Source organism: Cricetulus griseus, chromosome 3 (genome assembly GCF_003668045.3).
Source record: "Cricetulus griseus strain 17A/GY chromosome 3, alternate assembly CriGri-PICRH-1.0, whole genome shotgun sequence".
Lineage (NCBI taxonomy): Eukaryota > Metazoa > Chordata > Mammalia > Rodentia > Cricetidae > Cricetulus > Cricetulus griseus.
Genome location: NC_048596.1, coordinates 215,195,697 through 215,212,285, shown reverse-complemented (window position 1 = coordinate 215,212,285; position 16,589 = coordinate 215,195,697). Strand labels below are relative to the sequence as shown.

General features: G+C 37.7%; 1 protein-coding gene across 19 annotated transcripts in view; it reads left to right on the top strand.

Annotated features, from left to right (window-relative positions):
* Mllt10 (MLLT10 histone lysine methyltransferase DOT1L cofactor) overlaps positions 1-16,589 on the top strand; it is a 141,438-nt gene that overhangs the window by 63,468 nt on the left and 61,381 nt on the right. For all 19 annotated transcript variants that reach the window (XM_035442802.1, XM_027405283.2, XM_027405284.2 and 16 more), the window contains one exon: positions 12,828-12,923. In XM_035442802.1, coding sequence (XP_035298693.1) covers positions 12,828-12,923 — 96 coding nt within the window. The remainder of the gene's footprint in view (positions 1-12,827; positions 12,924-16,589) is intronic.

The following is a 16,589-nucleotide window of genomic DNA, read 5'->3' as shown; positions in this document are numbered from 1 at the left end:
TAGTTTTTGAGTATTTGACACCCCCCCCCCCCCCCCGCTCCCAATCTTTTGTAACCCTGACGCTCATGAGAAATCTCACATTGCTTTAGATTTTCTGTGGCCCTATTAATGGTGGATTCTTTTGGCATATACTGCTGGTAGCTTGCTCGCTTGCTTGCTCGCTGCACTTATTTATTTATTTATTTATTCATTCATTCATTCATTCATTTATTTATTTATTTGGTGTTGGATTTTGCTACATAGCCTGGGCCAGCTTCCAACTCAGGATGATCCTCATGACTTGTTTTCTTGAGTACTAAGGGTGTAGGTCTGTAGCATTTTGATCAGCTGGGAATATTGTTTTAATTTTTGTTCAGTGATTTAAAAACAAGTATTGATGATTAAATTTATGACTTCATTTATGAGGCAGATACTTCATTGTTATATTCCTAGTCCTTTTTGTGTTAGTGTTATTTTGTATTAGTTTGTATTATTTACTTTTATAACACTACATATTAAAATTTACTGGCTTAGAAGAATAATAAAAATTTATGCTTTTGTTTCTACCTATTGGTCAATAATTGGAGTTTAGCAGCTAATTTTAGCTTAGCGTCTCTTACTCAATTTCTTTCAAGATGTTGGCTTAAAAATGGAGTTTGGGAGGCTGGAGAAATGACTTACTTAGCATTTGTGAACACTGACTGCTCTTCCAGAGGACCTGTGTTCAATTCCCAGCACCCAACTGTGGCTCACGGCTGACTGTAACTCCAGTTCAGGGGATCTGACAACCTTCACACAGACATACATGCAGGCAAAGAATCAATGCATATTACACAAACAATAGTTTAAAATATTCATTGAAAATGATGTTTGAAGGTATGAAGAAGAAATCAGGGAGTAGGCTGACTACTCTATTGAAGGATTGAATGAAGGTGGGAAGGTGCCTTCCTTTTTGCAAAATTTATTCTATTTTTCGGGCTATTTGAGTATTACAGTGATACAGTCTCAGCATGAGTGATTTACGAGAGATAATACTGAACATTACTCCTTTTTTTAAGGGGTTGTTATGGCAAAACAATATGTAATGTAACACTTTTTGTTTGAACCATATTAATGTCATATTGTCATACTCTTTTTGGTGGGGGCTTCCAGATAGGGTTTCTTCGTGTAACAGCCCTTCCTGTTCTGGAGTTCACTCTGTAGACCATGCTGGCCTTGAACTCATAGTGATCCATCTGCCTCTGCCTCCTGTATGCTGGGATTAAAAGTATGTGCCACCACTGCCTGGTTCTGTCATTTTTCTACTTTTTACCTGTTGGCTTCATAGGTCAGTGTTGGTCAGTGAACAGGAGACATCCCCTAGGGACAAGGGTCTTTGGAGAATGATGGTTAATTATAATAGATTAACACAAGCAAGAATCACCCGAGAAGGGAATCTCAAGGAAGGATTGTCTAGGTCAGGGTATTGTGTTTGTGTAGGGAATTGTCTTGATTGCATGAATTGCGTAGAAGAGCCTCCCATTGTTGGATGCACAATTCCCTAGACACTGGACCCTGCACTGTATTAAGAGTGGAGAAAGTGAGCTAGTGTTTAATTTTATGGGTGTATTTATTGCTCTTTCTTTCTGGTTGTGGATGTAATGTGATTATCTCTCAAAGTTCTGCCTTTCATTTTATGATTGACAAAGGTACTTAGGTAATTTTATTCTTTCCATATCTGTTAGCATTCTACTGAACTGTCTTCTTTTCCTTCAATAGTGAAGAAGGGAGGAATCTACAGAGGTAACTAGGGAGTGGATTAAGCAATGCAAGGAGATATAAATGTCCTTTGGATTTAGTGGTAAAGAAGCTGTTGATGCGCTCAAGGTAGTGTGGTTGGGGCAAAAGCTCTTTGAAGGTTATAGAATGAAGACTAGGGTATAGTGAGAGTACTTAATCTTAGATATGGGGCTGGAGAGGTTCCTCAGCAGTTAGCAGCACAGGCTAGAGGACCAAAGTTCAATTCCCAGCATCTGATCCCCTTTTATTGCCTACATGAGAAGCACTAATGTGGTACACAGACAGATTTATAGGAAAAACATCTACCTACCTACCTACCTACCTACCTACCTACCTACCTACCTACGTACCTACGTACCTACCTATATGAATACAAATAAATCTTTTTTAATATATTTTTTCATAAATAATTCTTAAAACATTTTTAGGATTAAAATTTTTAAATCTTGAAACAGGCAGGCAGATAGATGTCCAAGTTTGAGGCAGGCCTGGTCTACAGAGCAAGAGTTCCAGGATAGCTAATACAGAGAAACCCTTTCTTGAAAAAAAATTTTTTTTTTAAACTTAGATATGCAAATAGGTATATGTATGAAGAACATATTACTGTTCTAATTTGGTTCAGAAAGAAGTAAAGAAATATAAACATAAATAAGGTACCTTCTGGAAGACAGGAAGAAAGTTTATAATCAGAAAGTTGAAGATGGGTAACAAGTTTAGTACGGAGGGTATAGCATGAGTTCTAATTGGTCTTAATAAAAACCTGGAATTCGATATTGGGGGGTGAACGCTGAAAGATAGAGAAACATAGCAGCTAGCCACTAGAGTTCTTACCTCTACAAAATCCTCAGACCAAAAAGGGGCTGAGTTCCTGTCTCTTCCAGCCTTATATTCCTCTCTCTGCCTAGCCATATCTCTTGCTGTTTCCAACTCTCTAGTGCTGGGATTAAAGATGTGTCTCACCACTGCCTGGCTTCTATAGTTAACTAGGGGCTAGCTCTGCACTCTGATCTCCAGGCAAGCTTTATTTCTTACAACACAAATAAAATATCACAATGGGCAGTGGTGGCACATGCCTTTTAATCCCAGCACTTGGGAGGCAGAGGGATATGATCTCTTCGAGTTCGAAGCCAGCATGGTCTACAGAGTGAATTCCAGGAGAGTCCCCAAAGCTACAGAAAATCCCTGTCTCAGTCCCCCCCTCAAAAAAAAAAAAAAATCCAAACAAAATACATTCCTCCCCTTTCCTTAAATAATAAAAGTTTTAAGTAATATGAGAAAAACTATAATAAGCACAATAACTATATACAATATATACAGGCAATAAATGCATCAACAATGTCTAGTCCATTAACAATTGACAAATTGAGAGAAAATCTTCCTTATCTCCTATCTTGGTAAGTCCAAAAGGCTGTACCTAGTTCACTTTTGTTCTGACTTGAATCACCAAAACTATCTTTTAATGTCTTCCAACCTTATACACTTTCATTATTTTAGTGAATTTTTCTGAATCTAGAAACAAGCAAAACTATAACTATAAAGTCTTCAACTCCATTCGAGACCTGAGAAGGAAATAATTTGAGTAAGCAGAAAGTGCAAGCAAGCAACTTCCAAAAAATGTGAGAAATGACAGAAACAGCTGCCTGCCTGGACAGCCACCCAAGGTTCCTCTGCAACATTCAGGCATCCATCTTTTTTTGTTTGTTTGATTTCTTCTTTTATTTGATGCAGGATTTCTCTATCTTGGTACACACTTTGTAGATCAGACTGGTCTTGAGCTCACTGAGATTCATCTGCCTCTGCCTCCTAAGTGCGCCACCACTGTCTGGCTATCTGACAGACTTTTCTGTGAAGCAGGATTTTTGAAGGACTGACCCGTCTTGTCTTGGCAAGGTTTTGCAGTCACTGTCTTTTGTGTCCTACTTGTCCAATTTGGATAGCATACCATCAGCAGTTGAGGTTAAGAACACTTTCTTGCCCAGTGGCTTTCTTTTGCCCCAAAGAAAGTAAACTCCATGTGGAGTTTTGCTGATGCTCATCATCTTCTCAAAAGTAGATTGGTGCTTCCAGGAGCAGACATGTGTCATTGTTATATATATATTTGACCTTGAAAACATACCATACCTAATATGACTACAAGTTTGATTGTAATGACTAACTACTAACCTGTATTTCTTTATATCCTAATTATTTGGTAATGATGACTTTCAAGGACTAGAAATTTTCATTGTAGTTTTAAATGAGTTATATAGTACAATACCTCTCAATTTGAAAAAGAATAGGAATGTATGTATAGTATGTTTTAGCAAAAAATAATCTCAACTTTGTATCAATATACAAGGGTCTATATCAATGTAAAATGTTTAAAACTAGTAGTTGCTTCTTTGGTTTAAAAATAGATTCAAGCTGGGCAGTGGTGGTGCACACCTTTAGTCTCAGCACTTGGGAGGCAGAGGCAGGTGGATCTCTGTGAGTTTGAGACCAGCCTGGTCTACAAGAGCTAGTTCCAGGAGCAGCTCCAAAGCCACAGAGAAACCCTGTCTTGGGGGGAAAAAATTAAATAATCTATCTTTGTAGCCTATTTCTATATCCCCCCTTTTATTTTCAGAGTAGATTCAATAATTTACCCTTATATTTAAATTCCCCATTTTCATAATAACTCTGAATCTAATCTCCTTTGTTCAACTTTATTCCTGTTGAATAACAGCTTGTAACCAACTACCCTCAACAATGACAAATATCTGTAACCTATTGAATGACCAAAAACCACCTATCCCACTTCTTGGGACTGTACGCATCTTTTTCTTAAATTTACTTCCTGATGTCTGGTGTGGGGGATGTGGTTTACTGCATTTTTAGAGGATCTTGAAAAGAAAAAATTGGGTTAATTGTCAAGTCCTGGCTGAGGTAGCTGTATCATTTGTTGTTCATTCTCTGCACAATGGGAAAGTGAAGGGCTTGTCTCAAGTCCTGACTAGAGTAGTCTGTGAGGCTCAGTCATCTTAGCTAGCTGCCTTGAAATGGTCCTGAGTAGTGTATGGTCCAAAGCCGATCTTTTGGTGGTGTTTTTCAGCTTACTGGTATCATTATACAAAGTGAAATCTTCATTATGGGCTCCCATCCATCTTTTTGGAGACGTCAAATGTCAGTGTTAGGCATGGTGATGGTTTACTGCAGAAAATTTAAACATGGGGAAACGTGGTGATATATATCATTTTTGTACTCTTAACAAATAAAGCTTGCCTGGAGATTAGAGTGCAGAGCTAGCTGCTAGTTAACCATAGAGGCCAGGCCTTGGTGACTTTGATCCTAGTACTTGGGAGGCACATGCCTTTAACCACAGCACTAGGGAGGAGGAATCAGGAAGTCACATGGTTGGGCAGCAAGAGGAATGAATTGTAAGGCTTACTGAGACAGGAGCTAGCTAGCCCTGTTTTGGCCTGATGAGTCTTGGAGGTAAAGGTGACTTTTCTAATCTTTCAGCATTTACCCCTGTATATGACTCCAGGTTTTTATTATTAAGACCAACTAGAATTTGCCCTACAGGAAAGGGGAAAACAGGTTTAGAAAAATATTGGAACTAAGTGTCTAGAAGATTTTATGAGCTCCAAGAATGAAAATAATAAGAGATTATAGAGTATTAGTTATAGTTAGTGGCACATGCATTAACTCCCTCTAGAGGAAGGCCTGCCTGGTCTACATAGTGAGTTCAGGACAGGCAGTGCTATGAGGAGGGATTTTTGTTTAAAACACCCCTCCCCCATAAAATAGATTATAGAGTAGGTCATTGTCATTTAGTATTTCTTTGGTTTATTTTGGGTGTGGTCCCTGGGGGGAATTTTTGATTGCTTCCTTTTCTTTCATGTTTATTATTATGTATATCTTGTAGTTCTTTTCCCCTTATATGCATATATTTAGGGTTCATTGTAATACTAGAACAGTTGAGCTTGTTTTGTTCTGTGATTTTTGATTTTGCTATCCAGTTACTTTGTTTTTATGCTGTTTTTCATAGAGACTGCTGCCAATGTTTGTTTATTTGGGCGTAGTTCTCTAGACTACTTCCTGCTTATTAGTAGGTGCTGGTAATCTTTGAGGGACCCTGAGAAAATTTAGAGTAATGGTCAAATCTTGGCTGTAGTCATCTGTGAGACTGGATCATCTTAGTCAGTAGCCTTGAAGCTGTTTTGAATTCTGGATCACCTGGTCGTTTAATAAGTGTCTGGTCCCTTTGTTCTGAAAATAACGTCAACTTTTAAAGTAATATACATATCTATATTAATACAAATATAAGCTGTATATTACACACAAACCAACCAATGACTGTTTTGTCTTATGTTTGAGCAGGTAAAATATACATCATGTGTCTTGCAGATTCTTTAGGTTTATTTTCCCATGTCTGTAGTCGGGACTTCAGGGTTCTTCCTTGATCAAACCTGATTTTTATTAACCTGGAATGAATCCATAGCCCTTCATTTCCTGTGGAAACAAAAACACAACATTTCCCCCAAAGTGACTTAAATTTTAGAGTCAAGATATTTTTAAAATATATAGGTTGGTTTAATTTAGTATCTTTTACAATCAAATGTTTCTTAGCAGTTTTCATATGCCCATTAAACAGTCAAAAAACCCAAAGACAACACAATAAAATATAGAATCCAGACTCAAATACATAAAAAATACATAATATCTTTAGGATATTAATATTTTTATTACTCCATTTCCTCTTTAAGGACTTCGTTATTTTTAAATCTTTTTAATCTATGATTGTTTCTACCATTTCTTTTTTGTCTCCCAAGCCAATGTACGTTTTTCAAACACTGCGATCTGTTCAGAGGCTTATTTTTGTCTGAATCTCTCCTTATTGTGTATCACTAACCCTTTTTGTCTATATGAGCAAAACCCTAAATCTGCCATGCAATGTGAGGCTTGCCCTCAATCCTGCAGGCAGGGGCTGGTAGAAGCTTCTTTGTACCGTGGCCTATGTGAGACGGTGGGAACCTACCATGCTTCAGCTCAAGTTGCACACCTTGCCCATGGTATGTATCTCTGTATTATGAGAGACATGCACTATGAAGCTTCTCTTGGCTCTGTTTTTTTGTGTGTGTGTATAATCAGTTTTTAAGCTTTGCTAGGTCTTAAGTAGAAAGTCTGGCCCCATGGTGAAGTGCCATATGTCAACCGAGTTGGAGTTTTTCTTTTGTCCTGACTGCCCAATCCCAAATAAACACACAGATGTTTATATTAATTATAAAATGCTCGGCCAATAGCTCAGGCTTATTACTAACTAGCTCTTTCAAATTAGAGTCTGTACACTGTTTCGAACTCCCATGTTGGTGCTGGTAATTGAATTCAGGTTCTCTGTAAAAGTGTCAAGTCTTCTCAACTGCTGATCCATCCTTCCACTCCCAGTTCTTGGATTCTTTTTGTCTGTAAGTAACAGGACACTGAAATCATAGTGTTTGAAAGAAGTTGGAAATTCATTTTTCTTACATTTCTGTGTCCATTGTTTGTGTACGCTTGCATGTATGTATGAGTGTGTGTATGGAAGCCAGAGGTTGCTACTTGAAATCTCCCTTGATAGTTTTTTCACACTATACTTTGAGACAGGGTCTTTTCAATCAAACCCAGAGCTCAACAGCTGATAGGGCTTAGTATGGTTTGCTCTGTGGCACATTAGAAAAAATGATTAAAAAATTTTATGTTTGTGGGTGTTTTGCTTGCTTGTCTGGCTGTGGTCAGGCCACATGCATGGGCATTGGATCTCGTAGGACTAGAGTTAAAGACAGTTGTGAGCTGACATGTGGGTATTGGGAATCCAACCTGGGTCCTCTAGATCAACCTCTGCTCTTACTTAATCCATGAACCACCTCTCTAGGCACATTAATGAAAAAAATAAAGGTATTTGTAAACTATAAATAATCCCCCCCCCAAGGGTTTCTCTATGCTACCTTGGCTGTCCTGGCTGTCCTCAAAACTCAGAGGTCCTCCTGCCTCCGCCTCCAGTGTTATGTGATTAAAGGATTATTTTTATATACTTGGTGAAGAAGCTTTATTAAATATTCTTTCCAGTGGAAACCAGCATGCAAAGGAGATTTTAGCTACTCTGCTCAGTGCCTGGGTTCCCCCTTTAGCCCATGGTGAAGTATGGGGGTATATTTCTCCTCTTTGATTAGCTTATTCTGCTGTCCTTTGTTGTCACCCATAGAGTTGATTTGTATTAAAAAAACATTCTTTGAAATCTTTATATTCTATCTTGCACTCTATCTTGCCCCAAATTTTTACTTTTTAACATCCTACATATGTGGAGGTAAAAGGATGATGTATTGGAAGTCAGCCTGACAGCAAGCAACTTCACTCACTGAGCCAGTCCTTCATGAAACGAAAGTGACCTTGACCATTTTCTTACATACTTAAGACCATACTGGTTTTAGTGATCCTTAAATAATTGTAGAGTACCCACCCAAAACCTTTTTGGCATTTAGGTTGTTTTCTTTTTTACCCATTGTATGTATATGTTGATATGTTTGAATCTATATTTTAGTGAATTATATTTAAGATTGTGCATTCTTTTGATGAAATTGCAAGGTCAAAGGGTGTTTTAGGGTTTCTATTGCTGTGAAGAGACATCATGACAGTGGCAACTCTTATAAAGGAAAACATTTAATTGGGATGGTTTATAGTCCATTATCATGGCGTGACATGGAGGCATGCAGGCATAGTGCTGGAGAAAGAACTGAGAGTTGTACATCTTGTTTAGAAGGCAGCAGAAGGAGATTATGTATCACACTGGGCATAGCTTGAGCATATGAGACCTCAAAGGGCACCCCTATGGTGACATACTATGGAGGCCCATAGAAGTTCCATTTTGACATAAGGTCAGAGAGTTTGAGTCTATTATTGCTCCTTCAAGGTTGAAGCCACAGGTTGTTTGGCCTAAAGTATGGCTATTGTATGTCTTGCCTAGACAACAGGATATTTGACCTAAGGTTTAGCTAATGGATGTCTTACGTAAACAACAGGATATTTGGTTGAGTGTGTGGTTATTTGATGTTTTGAGTTTTAAGGAGGTAATTACATTTGTTTGTTCCTTGTAGCATGCTAAGGAAGTCTTTTGCCTTCCCCCCTTTTGATTTGGGTGTATAAGAGCTTTGTGTAAAAAACTTGCCTTTTCACAGTATTTACTGGATGTTCTCTCCCGACTCTATCTTCTGCTTCTTGTCTATTTCTTTCCTCAATCCATACTCCTTTTAAGCATGGACCAGATAAGTATGTTGGACCAGATAACCAACACAAATCCCCCAATAAGGCCCCACTCCCTAATAGTGCCATTCTCTATGGGCCAAGCATTCATATACATGAGTCTGTGGGGGCCATTCCTATTCAAGCCACCACAAAGACTTTGAATGAATACTTACCCAATCAGCGCTCTTTCTACATTGTTTTGTTTTTGTTTTCCAAGACAGGGTTTCTCGGTGTAGCCCTAGCTGTCCTGGAACTTTTTTTTGTAAATCAGGTTGGCCTCAAGATCTGCCTGATTCTGCCTCCTGAGTGCTGTGATTAAAGTCATGAACCACTACTGCCCGGCAACCAGTTGTCTTAATAGCATTATTAAGTTTAGGCTTATCTACTCATTTAGATATATTTCATGATCATATATAATTGTCTATTCATCTTGTTCTATTAACTCATTAAAGTCACTGTGTCTTTTTTTAATGACTTTTGATTGACATTGTACATACAGGTTGTTACTAACCTTGAAATCCATACAAAACCTGTTCGTTGAGCTCTAAAATTATTTCAGGATATGTTTCTTGACGTGTTATACAGTTTCAAAGCTCTGTTTTACTTCCTAATTTGCTTTGTATTACCTGTGGCTCTGTACACAGCATCTTTTCATATATATATAAATATTTATGTGTGCATATTTTATGTTTTCCATCAGGCTTTCTGAAGTGTTAGTGTTTATTTCTTCATGGTCATACTCATTAACTAGTAGTTATATCAGCTTTTGCACCCCGCATTAATAATATCCAGTATGGGAAGAATATGGTAAATGAATATAGAAATGGCTTATTTGTTGTGTTCCTCACTCCAAAAAAACAACTGTACAGAAAATTACAGTGTAGTTCATCTGGGTCAGAATAATTTGTACCTTATAAGTTAGATAATGTAATCAAAGACATTGTAGTATCCATACATAAAATTTCCCTAATTCTATTACTTTTGACTTGTGTTTTCATTGGCTTGTGATTTGATTGTATACTCTTGCCTTTTTTTTCTTCAGTTGTTACTGTTCTTTGGTAAAGTATTCCATTAAGTGAGGCTTGGGAAGATAGTTCGTATTCATGTCGTGACAGCTGTGTTTATTATTGGGCCAGTAGAACATAATGGCTGATTTGGTGGTGGTTATTGGCCTTATTCATTTACTTGGGGCTATGTATTCCTGCTACACCTAGGCAGAGGTACCTTAGTTCCTTCACAGAATGGCCTTACTGTTCATTTTACCTTTCTTTTCTGTTGTCAAAAAAAGTCATTTATTTATTTGTTTTGTAAATTGTCTTCCTTGAATGTATCTGTAAGAGGATGTCAGATACTCTGGAACTGGAGTTACAGACAGTTGTGAGCTGTCATGTGGGTTCTAGGAGTTGAACCTGAGTCTTCTGGAAGAGCAGCCAGTGCTCTTAACTGCTGAGCCATCTCTCTAGCCCCTCACCAAGCATTCCTGTTTTTGTTTTGTTTTGTTTTGTTTTTTAAGCAATGGAGTAATAATTTATTAAGAAAGAAAAAATACTCTCCAAAGTAAGAGTGGGCTGGTGAGCTGGAACAAGGCATAGGCTCAAAGGCATACTCTAAAACAATTATTTGGGTCGATTAGGGCACACCAAGCATTCTTAACCCAAGCTTTCTCTAGCCCTGGAGCAACATTTTTTGTTTGTATTGTTTTTTAAGTGATGCCTAGGATCATGTCAGTAATAGTTGTAGCTATGCAAAGTTTCTTAAAGTAACTATTATATCTTGTTGATCACAGTGAGTCACAAGGCTTACTCAGGTTCAAGGGGTTAGAAGAGAGAATACCTTGTAAAAGAACAATGATACTATATTGCAAAAAACCGGAATTATGATTACTCTAGAGTAACCAATTAAAAAAATTATAAAAACTAAGTTTCTTGTGAAATTTGAATGAGAAGTTTTATTCTGTGTACATTTCCTGTTGCAGTATATTAATGCTTCAGTCGGAAACAGTTGGTGGTTTTAGAATATTGTAAAAGCTGTATCCTTAATTTTTACATGTTTTGTTCTACTGGAATATAGTCCTTCTATTATTAGGATAGGGAAAAGGAAACTTTCATGCCTTGAACAGTCAAAGTAGTCCAAAGGGTTAAATAGATATATTTAACTAAATGAAAATTCATATGCAATACTGAACATTTTCGTAGAAAATCTTTGACAGTAATCAAAGTTGGTATCTTTATGTATACATCTTTCTCAACTAAATTTTGTTTTGTATTCAGATATAGATTAGTTCAAGTACTTCACAGTTGCATCATCTTGCCTTAGTGCTGCCAGGGGTCGGGGTAGAGGCTTCTTGGTTTTTGTTTTGCTTTAGGTTGTGGTTATTACAAACTAGAACCAACCAATTATCTTTCTTTCTTTCTTTTTTCTTTTTTTTTTTTTTTTTGAGTAAAACAAGGAAACATTTTTTCTTTTTTTGCTTGCATTTCTGTGTCCTAATGTCTATTAACTGGATTGTACTATTCAGTCCATGGTAATTGGTATTGTGGTGCCTATAAATAATCACAGCACTAAGGTGGATGAGGCAGGTTATCTCCCAAAGAATGAGCTGTGTGCATTGATGGAGTGTGATAATATATGTGAAGTACCTATAAATCTTAAAGTGCTATTTACAAAAACACAGGTTTGTTTCATTTAAAAAATCTATTTTGGGGCTGGAGAGATGGCTCAGAGGTTAAGAGCACCGACTGCTCTTCCAGAGGTCCTGAGTTCAATTCCCAGCAACCACATGGTGGCTTACAACCATCCGTTATGAAATCTGGTGCCCTCTTGTGGTGTGCAGATATACATGGAAGCAGAATGTTGTATACATAACAAATAAAATCTTTAAAAAAAATCTATTTTATATAAAAATCCCAGTTCCCTTCCCTCCCTTCCCCCACCCTAGCTCCCTTCTCCCTATTCCACCCCCATCCACGCCTCAGAAACATTTGGGGCAGGTTCTCTCTCTCTCTCTCTCTCTCTCTCTCTCTCTCTCTCTCTCTCTCTCTCTCTCTCTCTCTCTCTCTCTCCCCTCCTCCTCTCTCTCTCTCTCTCTCTCTCTCTCCTCTCTCTCTCTCTCTCTCTCTCTCCCCTCTCTTCCTCTCTCCCCCTCTTCTCCCTCCTTTCCCTCCCTCTCCCTCCCCCCAACCGTGCCCCCCCCCAAGACTGAGCAAGGTATTCCTCTGTAGGGAATGGGCTCCAAAAAGCCAGTTCATACACTGGGGATAAATCCTGGTCCCACTGCCAGTTGCCTCATAAATTGCCCATGCTACTCATTGTCACCTGCATTCAGGGGGCCTAGTTTGGTCTTATGCAGGCTCCCAGCTGTCAGTCCGGTCAGTGAGCTCCCACTAGCTCCTGTCACATGTTTCTGTGGGTTTCCCCATAATGGTCTTGACCCCTTTGCTCATATTATTGCTCCTCCTTGTCTTCAGCTGGGCTCCAGGAGCTAGGCCCAGTGCTTAGCTGTGCATCTTTGCATCTGCTTCCATCAGGTACTTGACACAGGTTCTATAATGATAATTAGGGTAGTCATTAATCTGATTAAAGGGGAAGGCCCATTCAGACACCCTCTCCACTATTGCTACTTGCAAATATAGCAAATAGTCAGAGGCTTCAATTATTTATTGTTATTACTTATATTGAACAAAGATAAAGAAAGGTCATTTAAAAATATTTTATCCATAAGAACTGATAAAAGGAGTGATTTATTTTATTTTTTTACAGTGGTTGTAAAAGAATATTAACATAAATATGAATTATTGTTTAATTTTAGAACACTTTCTGTTTATTTCTAGAAATATAAAGAAAAGGACAAACACAAACAAAAACACAAGAAACAACCAGAACCATCACCTGCCTTGGTTCCTTCTTTGACTGTTACTACAGAAAAAGTAAGACTGAACTATTGAATTTTGTTTTATGTAATAACTAAAGGAAATTTTGGTTTTTGACTTCCAAGGAGTGTTTTCAAAGACTATGTAAGGATAACAAGTGAATGGCACCATCTAAATTAAGAAATAGGGTTTAATTCAGACATCAGTTACCTATAACTTTGAATCTGGTTTCACCACTTAGTAATTGAATCTTAGGTTAATACAGCTTTCTGCAACTCTATTTCAATACTGTAAAGTAGGGGAAATAGTGTTTGAAATTGATGAAGATAAAATATTTAATATTATTGATACTGAGTATTATTAAAAATATATAAAAGAACTTTACATCTGGTTAATGGTGTTAGGTACTATTCAGATTATTATATGATTAATTTGAAAACAAATAGAACGGAAGTGGGGACATTTGGTTGGGAAAGTGGTGAGTGAGAAAGTGCAGTTGGAGTTGAGGCCGGTGTAAGGGTCTCATCACAAAGGGCTAGCCTAGATAAGCCAGTGTAAATACCTTGTCTTATAGTGTGAGTGAAAAGTGAGCTATTAGGCAGAACTGAAATTAAACATGGTATGTGACGTGAGTTTAAGTTTTGGTTGCTTTGCTGGAGGTAGAGGGGAGAAGAGGAGGGAAGACTAGAAGCTAGGGAGGTTTTCAGAAGGTGGCACTAAAACTTAACAAGAGGTGGTCACATTTTGAATACATTTAGACATAAACCCTGTGTGAATTTCTGAAACATAAGTTAGAGGTTTCAGAAGAAAGTATCCTCATGGTTGCAGGTTTTAGTATCAGAACATGTTACCACAGTTCAGCAATTTAAAATAAAAATTTATCATCTCCCTGGGTCTTTGTAGAGGGTTTATTTATCACAAGTAAAGGCTAAATCAAGGTGTTGTTTGGCCTGGGTTCTTACTGGAAAGAATCCTCTAACCTCAAATAATCCAGTTCTTCCAAGAATTTAGTTCCTTGTGGTTGTAGGATTGTAGGATTTCTATGTCAGCTATCCCTCACCCCCACTTATCTTCTTCATCCCAGAGGCAGTAACATTACATTTAGTCTTTTTCTTACATTTGGAGATTTTCTAACATTACCTCTGCTGTCTTCTGCTTCTAATTAATTTGCAGTCTTTCTATGTATTCTGAACCAGATTGTCTTCTTTTCATGGTAGAACAGGTCATTGCCAAGGAAGGCAAAAGAAGGAAAAAAACAAAACAAAACAAACAAACCTGTTTTTGGTCTCTGGAGATTAGTTTTTGTGTCAGTGTTTTCATACAAAGTTGCTAGATGCTTATAAGCATCAATTTATTTCTGTTCTTAAATTTGTGACAAATTGATCCTGACAATTTAAAAAAAGTAATCCTTTTTTTCCTCCATTTTTTTTTTTATTGAAATTAGAAACAAGATGGTTCTACATGACAATCCCAGGTCTCTCCCTCCCTTACCCGCGCCCCCCCCCCCCCCACCTATCCCATACCCTTTCTGCTCCCCAGGGAGTGTGAGGCCTTCCATAGGGGATCTTCAGAGTCTGTCATATCCTAAAAAAAAGTAATCTTAATAGATTCATTACTTTTTATAATTAATGGAAGATAAAGCAATACTTTTTGACATCATTGCAAATAACTTAGAGTTTTAATTTTGTTGCCCCAGTCCATAACTTTTAAAAGTAAGTGTGTGTGTGTGTGTGTGTGTGTGTGTGTGTGTGTGTGTGTGTGTGTAAGAAATAATATTAACTGAGTAAGCAGGAAGTGCAAGCAAGTAACTTCTAAAAACTGTGAGAAATGGCAGAAACAGCTGGCTGCCTGGGCAGTCACCCAAGGTTCCTCTGCAATGTTGGGGCATCCATTTCTGGCCTACAGGCAGGCCTAGCATATCTGACAGATTTTTCTGTGAAGCAGGATATTCTGAAGGGCTGTCCTACCTTGTTTTGGCAAAGTTCTGCAGTCCTTTCTTTTGTGTCTTGCTTGCCCAATTTGGACAGCATACTGTCAGCAGTCTAGGCAAGAGTGCTTTCTTGCCCAGTGGCTAACCTTTGCCACAAAGACAGTAAATTCCGTATGGAATTTCTTCAATGCCACACATCATCTTCTCTGAAGTAGATTGGTACATCCAGGTGCAGACATGTCTCATTGTCATAAAAAAGAGAAAAGAACCTATGTTATTAAAACGTCTTAAATGCCATATTCTATGATCTCTGAAGTGTTTGAAGACTGCCTGTTTATCTAGAATATTGACCTTGAAAACAATACCTAGCGTTGACTGCAAGTTTGATTGTAATAGGTGACCAGTTAAATTACTAACCTGCATTTTTTTTATCCTAACTAGTTAGTAATAATAACTTTCAAGGAATGAAAATTCGTATTACATTGAGTTGCATAGGTACAATACCTTGAACCAAGCCAATGTAAAATTTTAAAACTAGTAGTTGTTTTTTGGTTTAGAAGTAGATTCAATAATCTACCCTTATATCCTGTTGTATCTATATCTACCCCCCCTTTTTAAAAACAACTCTGAATCTAATTTTTTTTCAACTTTTAAAAAAAAGATTTATTTATTATGTACATAGTGTTCTGTCTTCTTGCATGCCTGTATACACGAAGAAGGTATCAGATCTCATTAGAGATAGTTGTGAGCCACCATGTGATTGCTGGGAATTGAACTCAGGACCTCTGGAAGAACAGCTAGTACTCTTAACCTCTGAGCCATCTCTCATCCCCTCTTTTCAGCTTTTTTCCTGAGCATTACCAGTAACAACTTGTAACCAAACCCTCTCCCTAAACCCTGACAAATATCCATAACCCCTTGGATGACCAAGAATCACCCACCCCACTTCTTGGGAATGTGGGCATTGTATTATTAAGTTTATTTCCTGCTGTCTAGACGTGATAGCATCTTCAGGGGATCTTGAAAAGAAAAATCTGGGTTAATTGTCAAGTTATCAAAGAGCTAGCTATATCATTTGTTGTCCAGTCTCTGTGTAATGGGAAAGTACAGGGCTTTTCTCAAGTTCTGACTAGAGTAGTCTGTGAGGATGGATCATCTCAGCTACTCACCTCAATTTTCCTGAGCAGTTTGTAGTACAAAGCCTATCTTTAGATGATATGTTTTTTAGCTTAGTGGCATTGTCACAGTCCTGATGGAGACTTCAAAGGTTGTTGTTAGGCACAGTCATGGTTCACTGCAGAAAACTGGAATATTCTAAATGTCATATGCAGCAGATCTCAAAGAAGTTAAACGATCAATATTTGTTATGTACATCCAGAGTACAAAAACTTGAGTCCTAATTACCTGTTAGAGACACAAATCCAAAATCATGTACAGGTAGCTAGCTATATGACGCCTTTTTCTAGAATTAGTACTCTATATGACCATCAACATCATGACAAAAACTTTAAAAAATATGTATTATTCTTATACATTTTGAGATAATATTTATACCTCAAGGAAAGCTTTTTAAAGAGTGAAAGTAACAGCCTGGTCTATAAGAGCTAGTTCCAGGACAGCCTCCAAAGCCACAGAGAAACCCTGTCTCAAAAAGCCAAAGTCAAAGTAAAACCAAAGGAGTATGAGATTATTGCCAATACATTAGTCCCTTAATTTTTGCTTTTCTTCTGCCCCATATGAGGTGGCTCTTCTGACATGAAACAGAGACTTTGAATTTTACTTTAACAGGCATG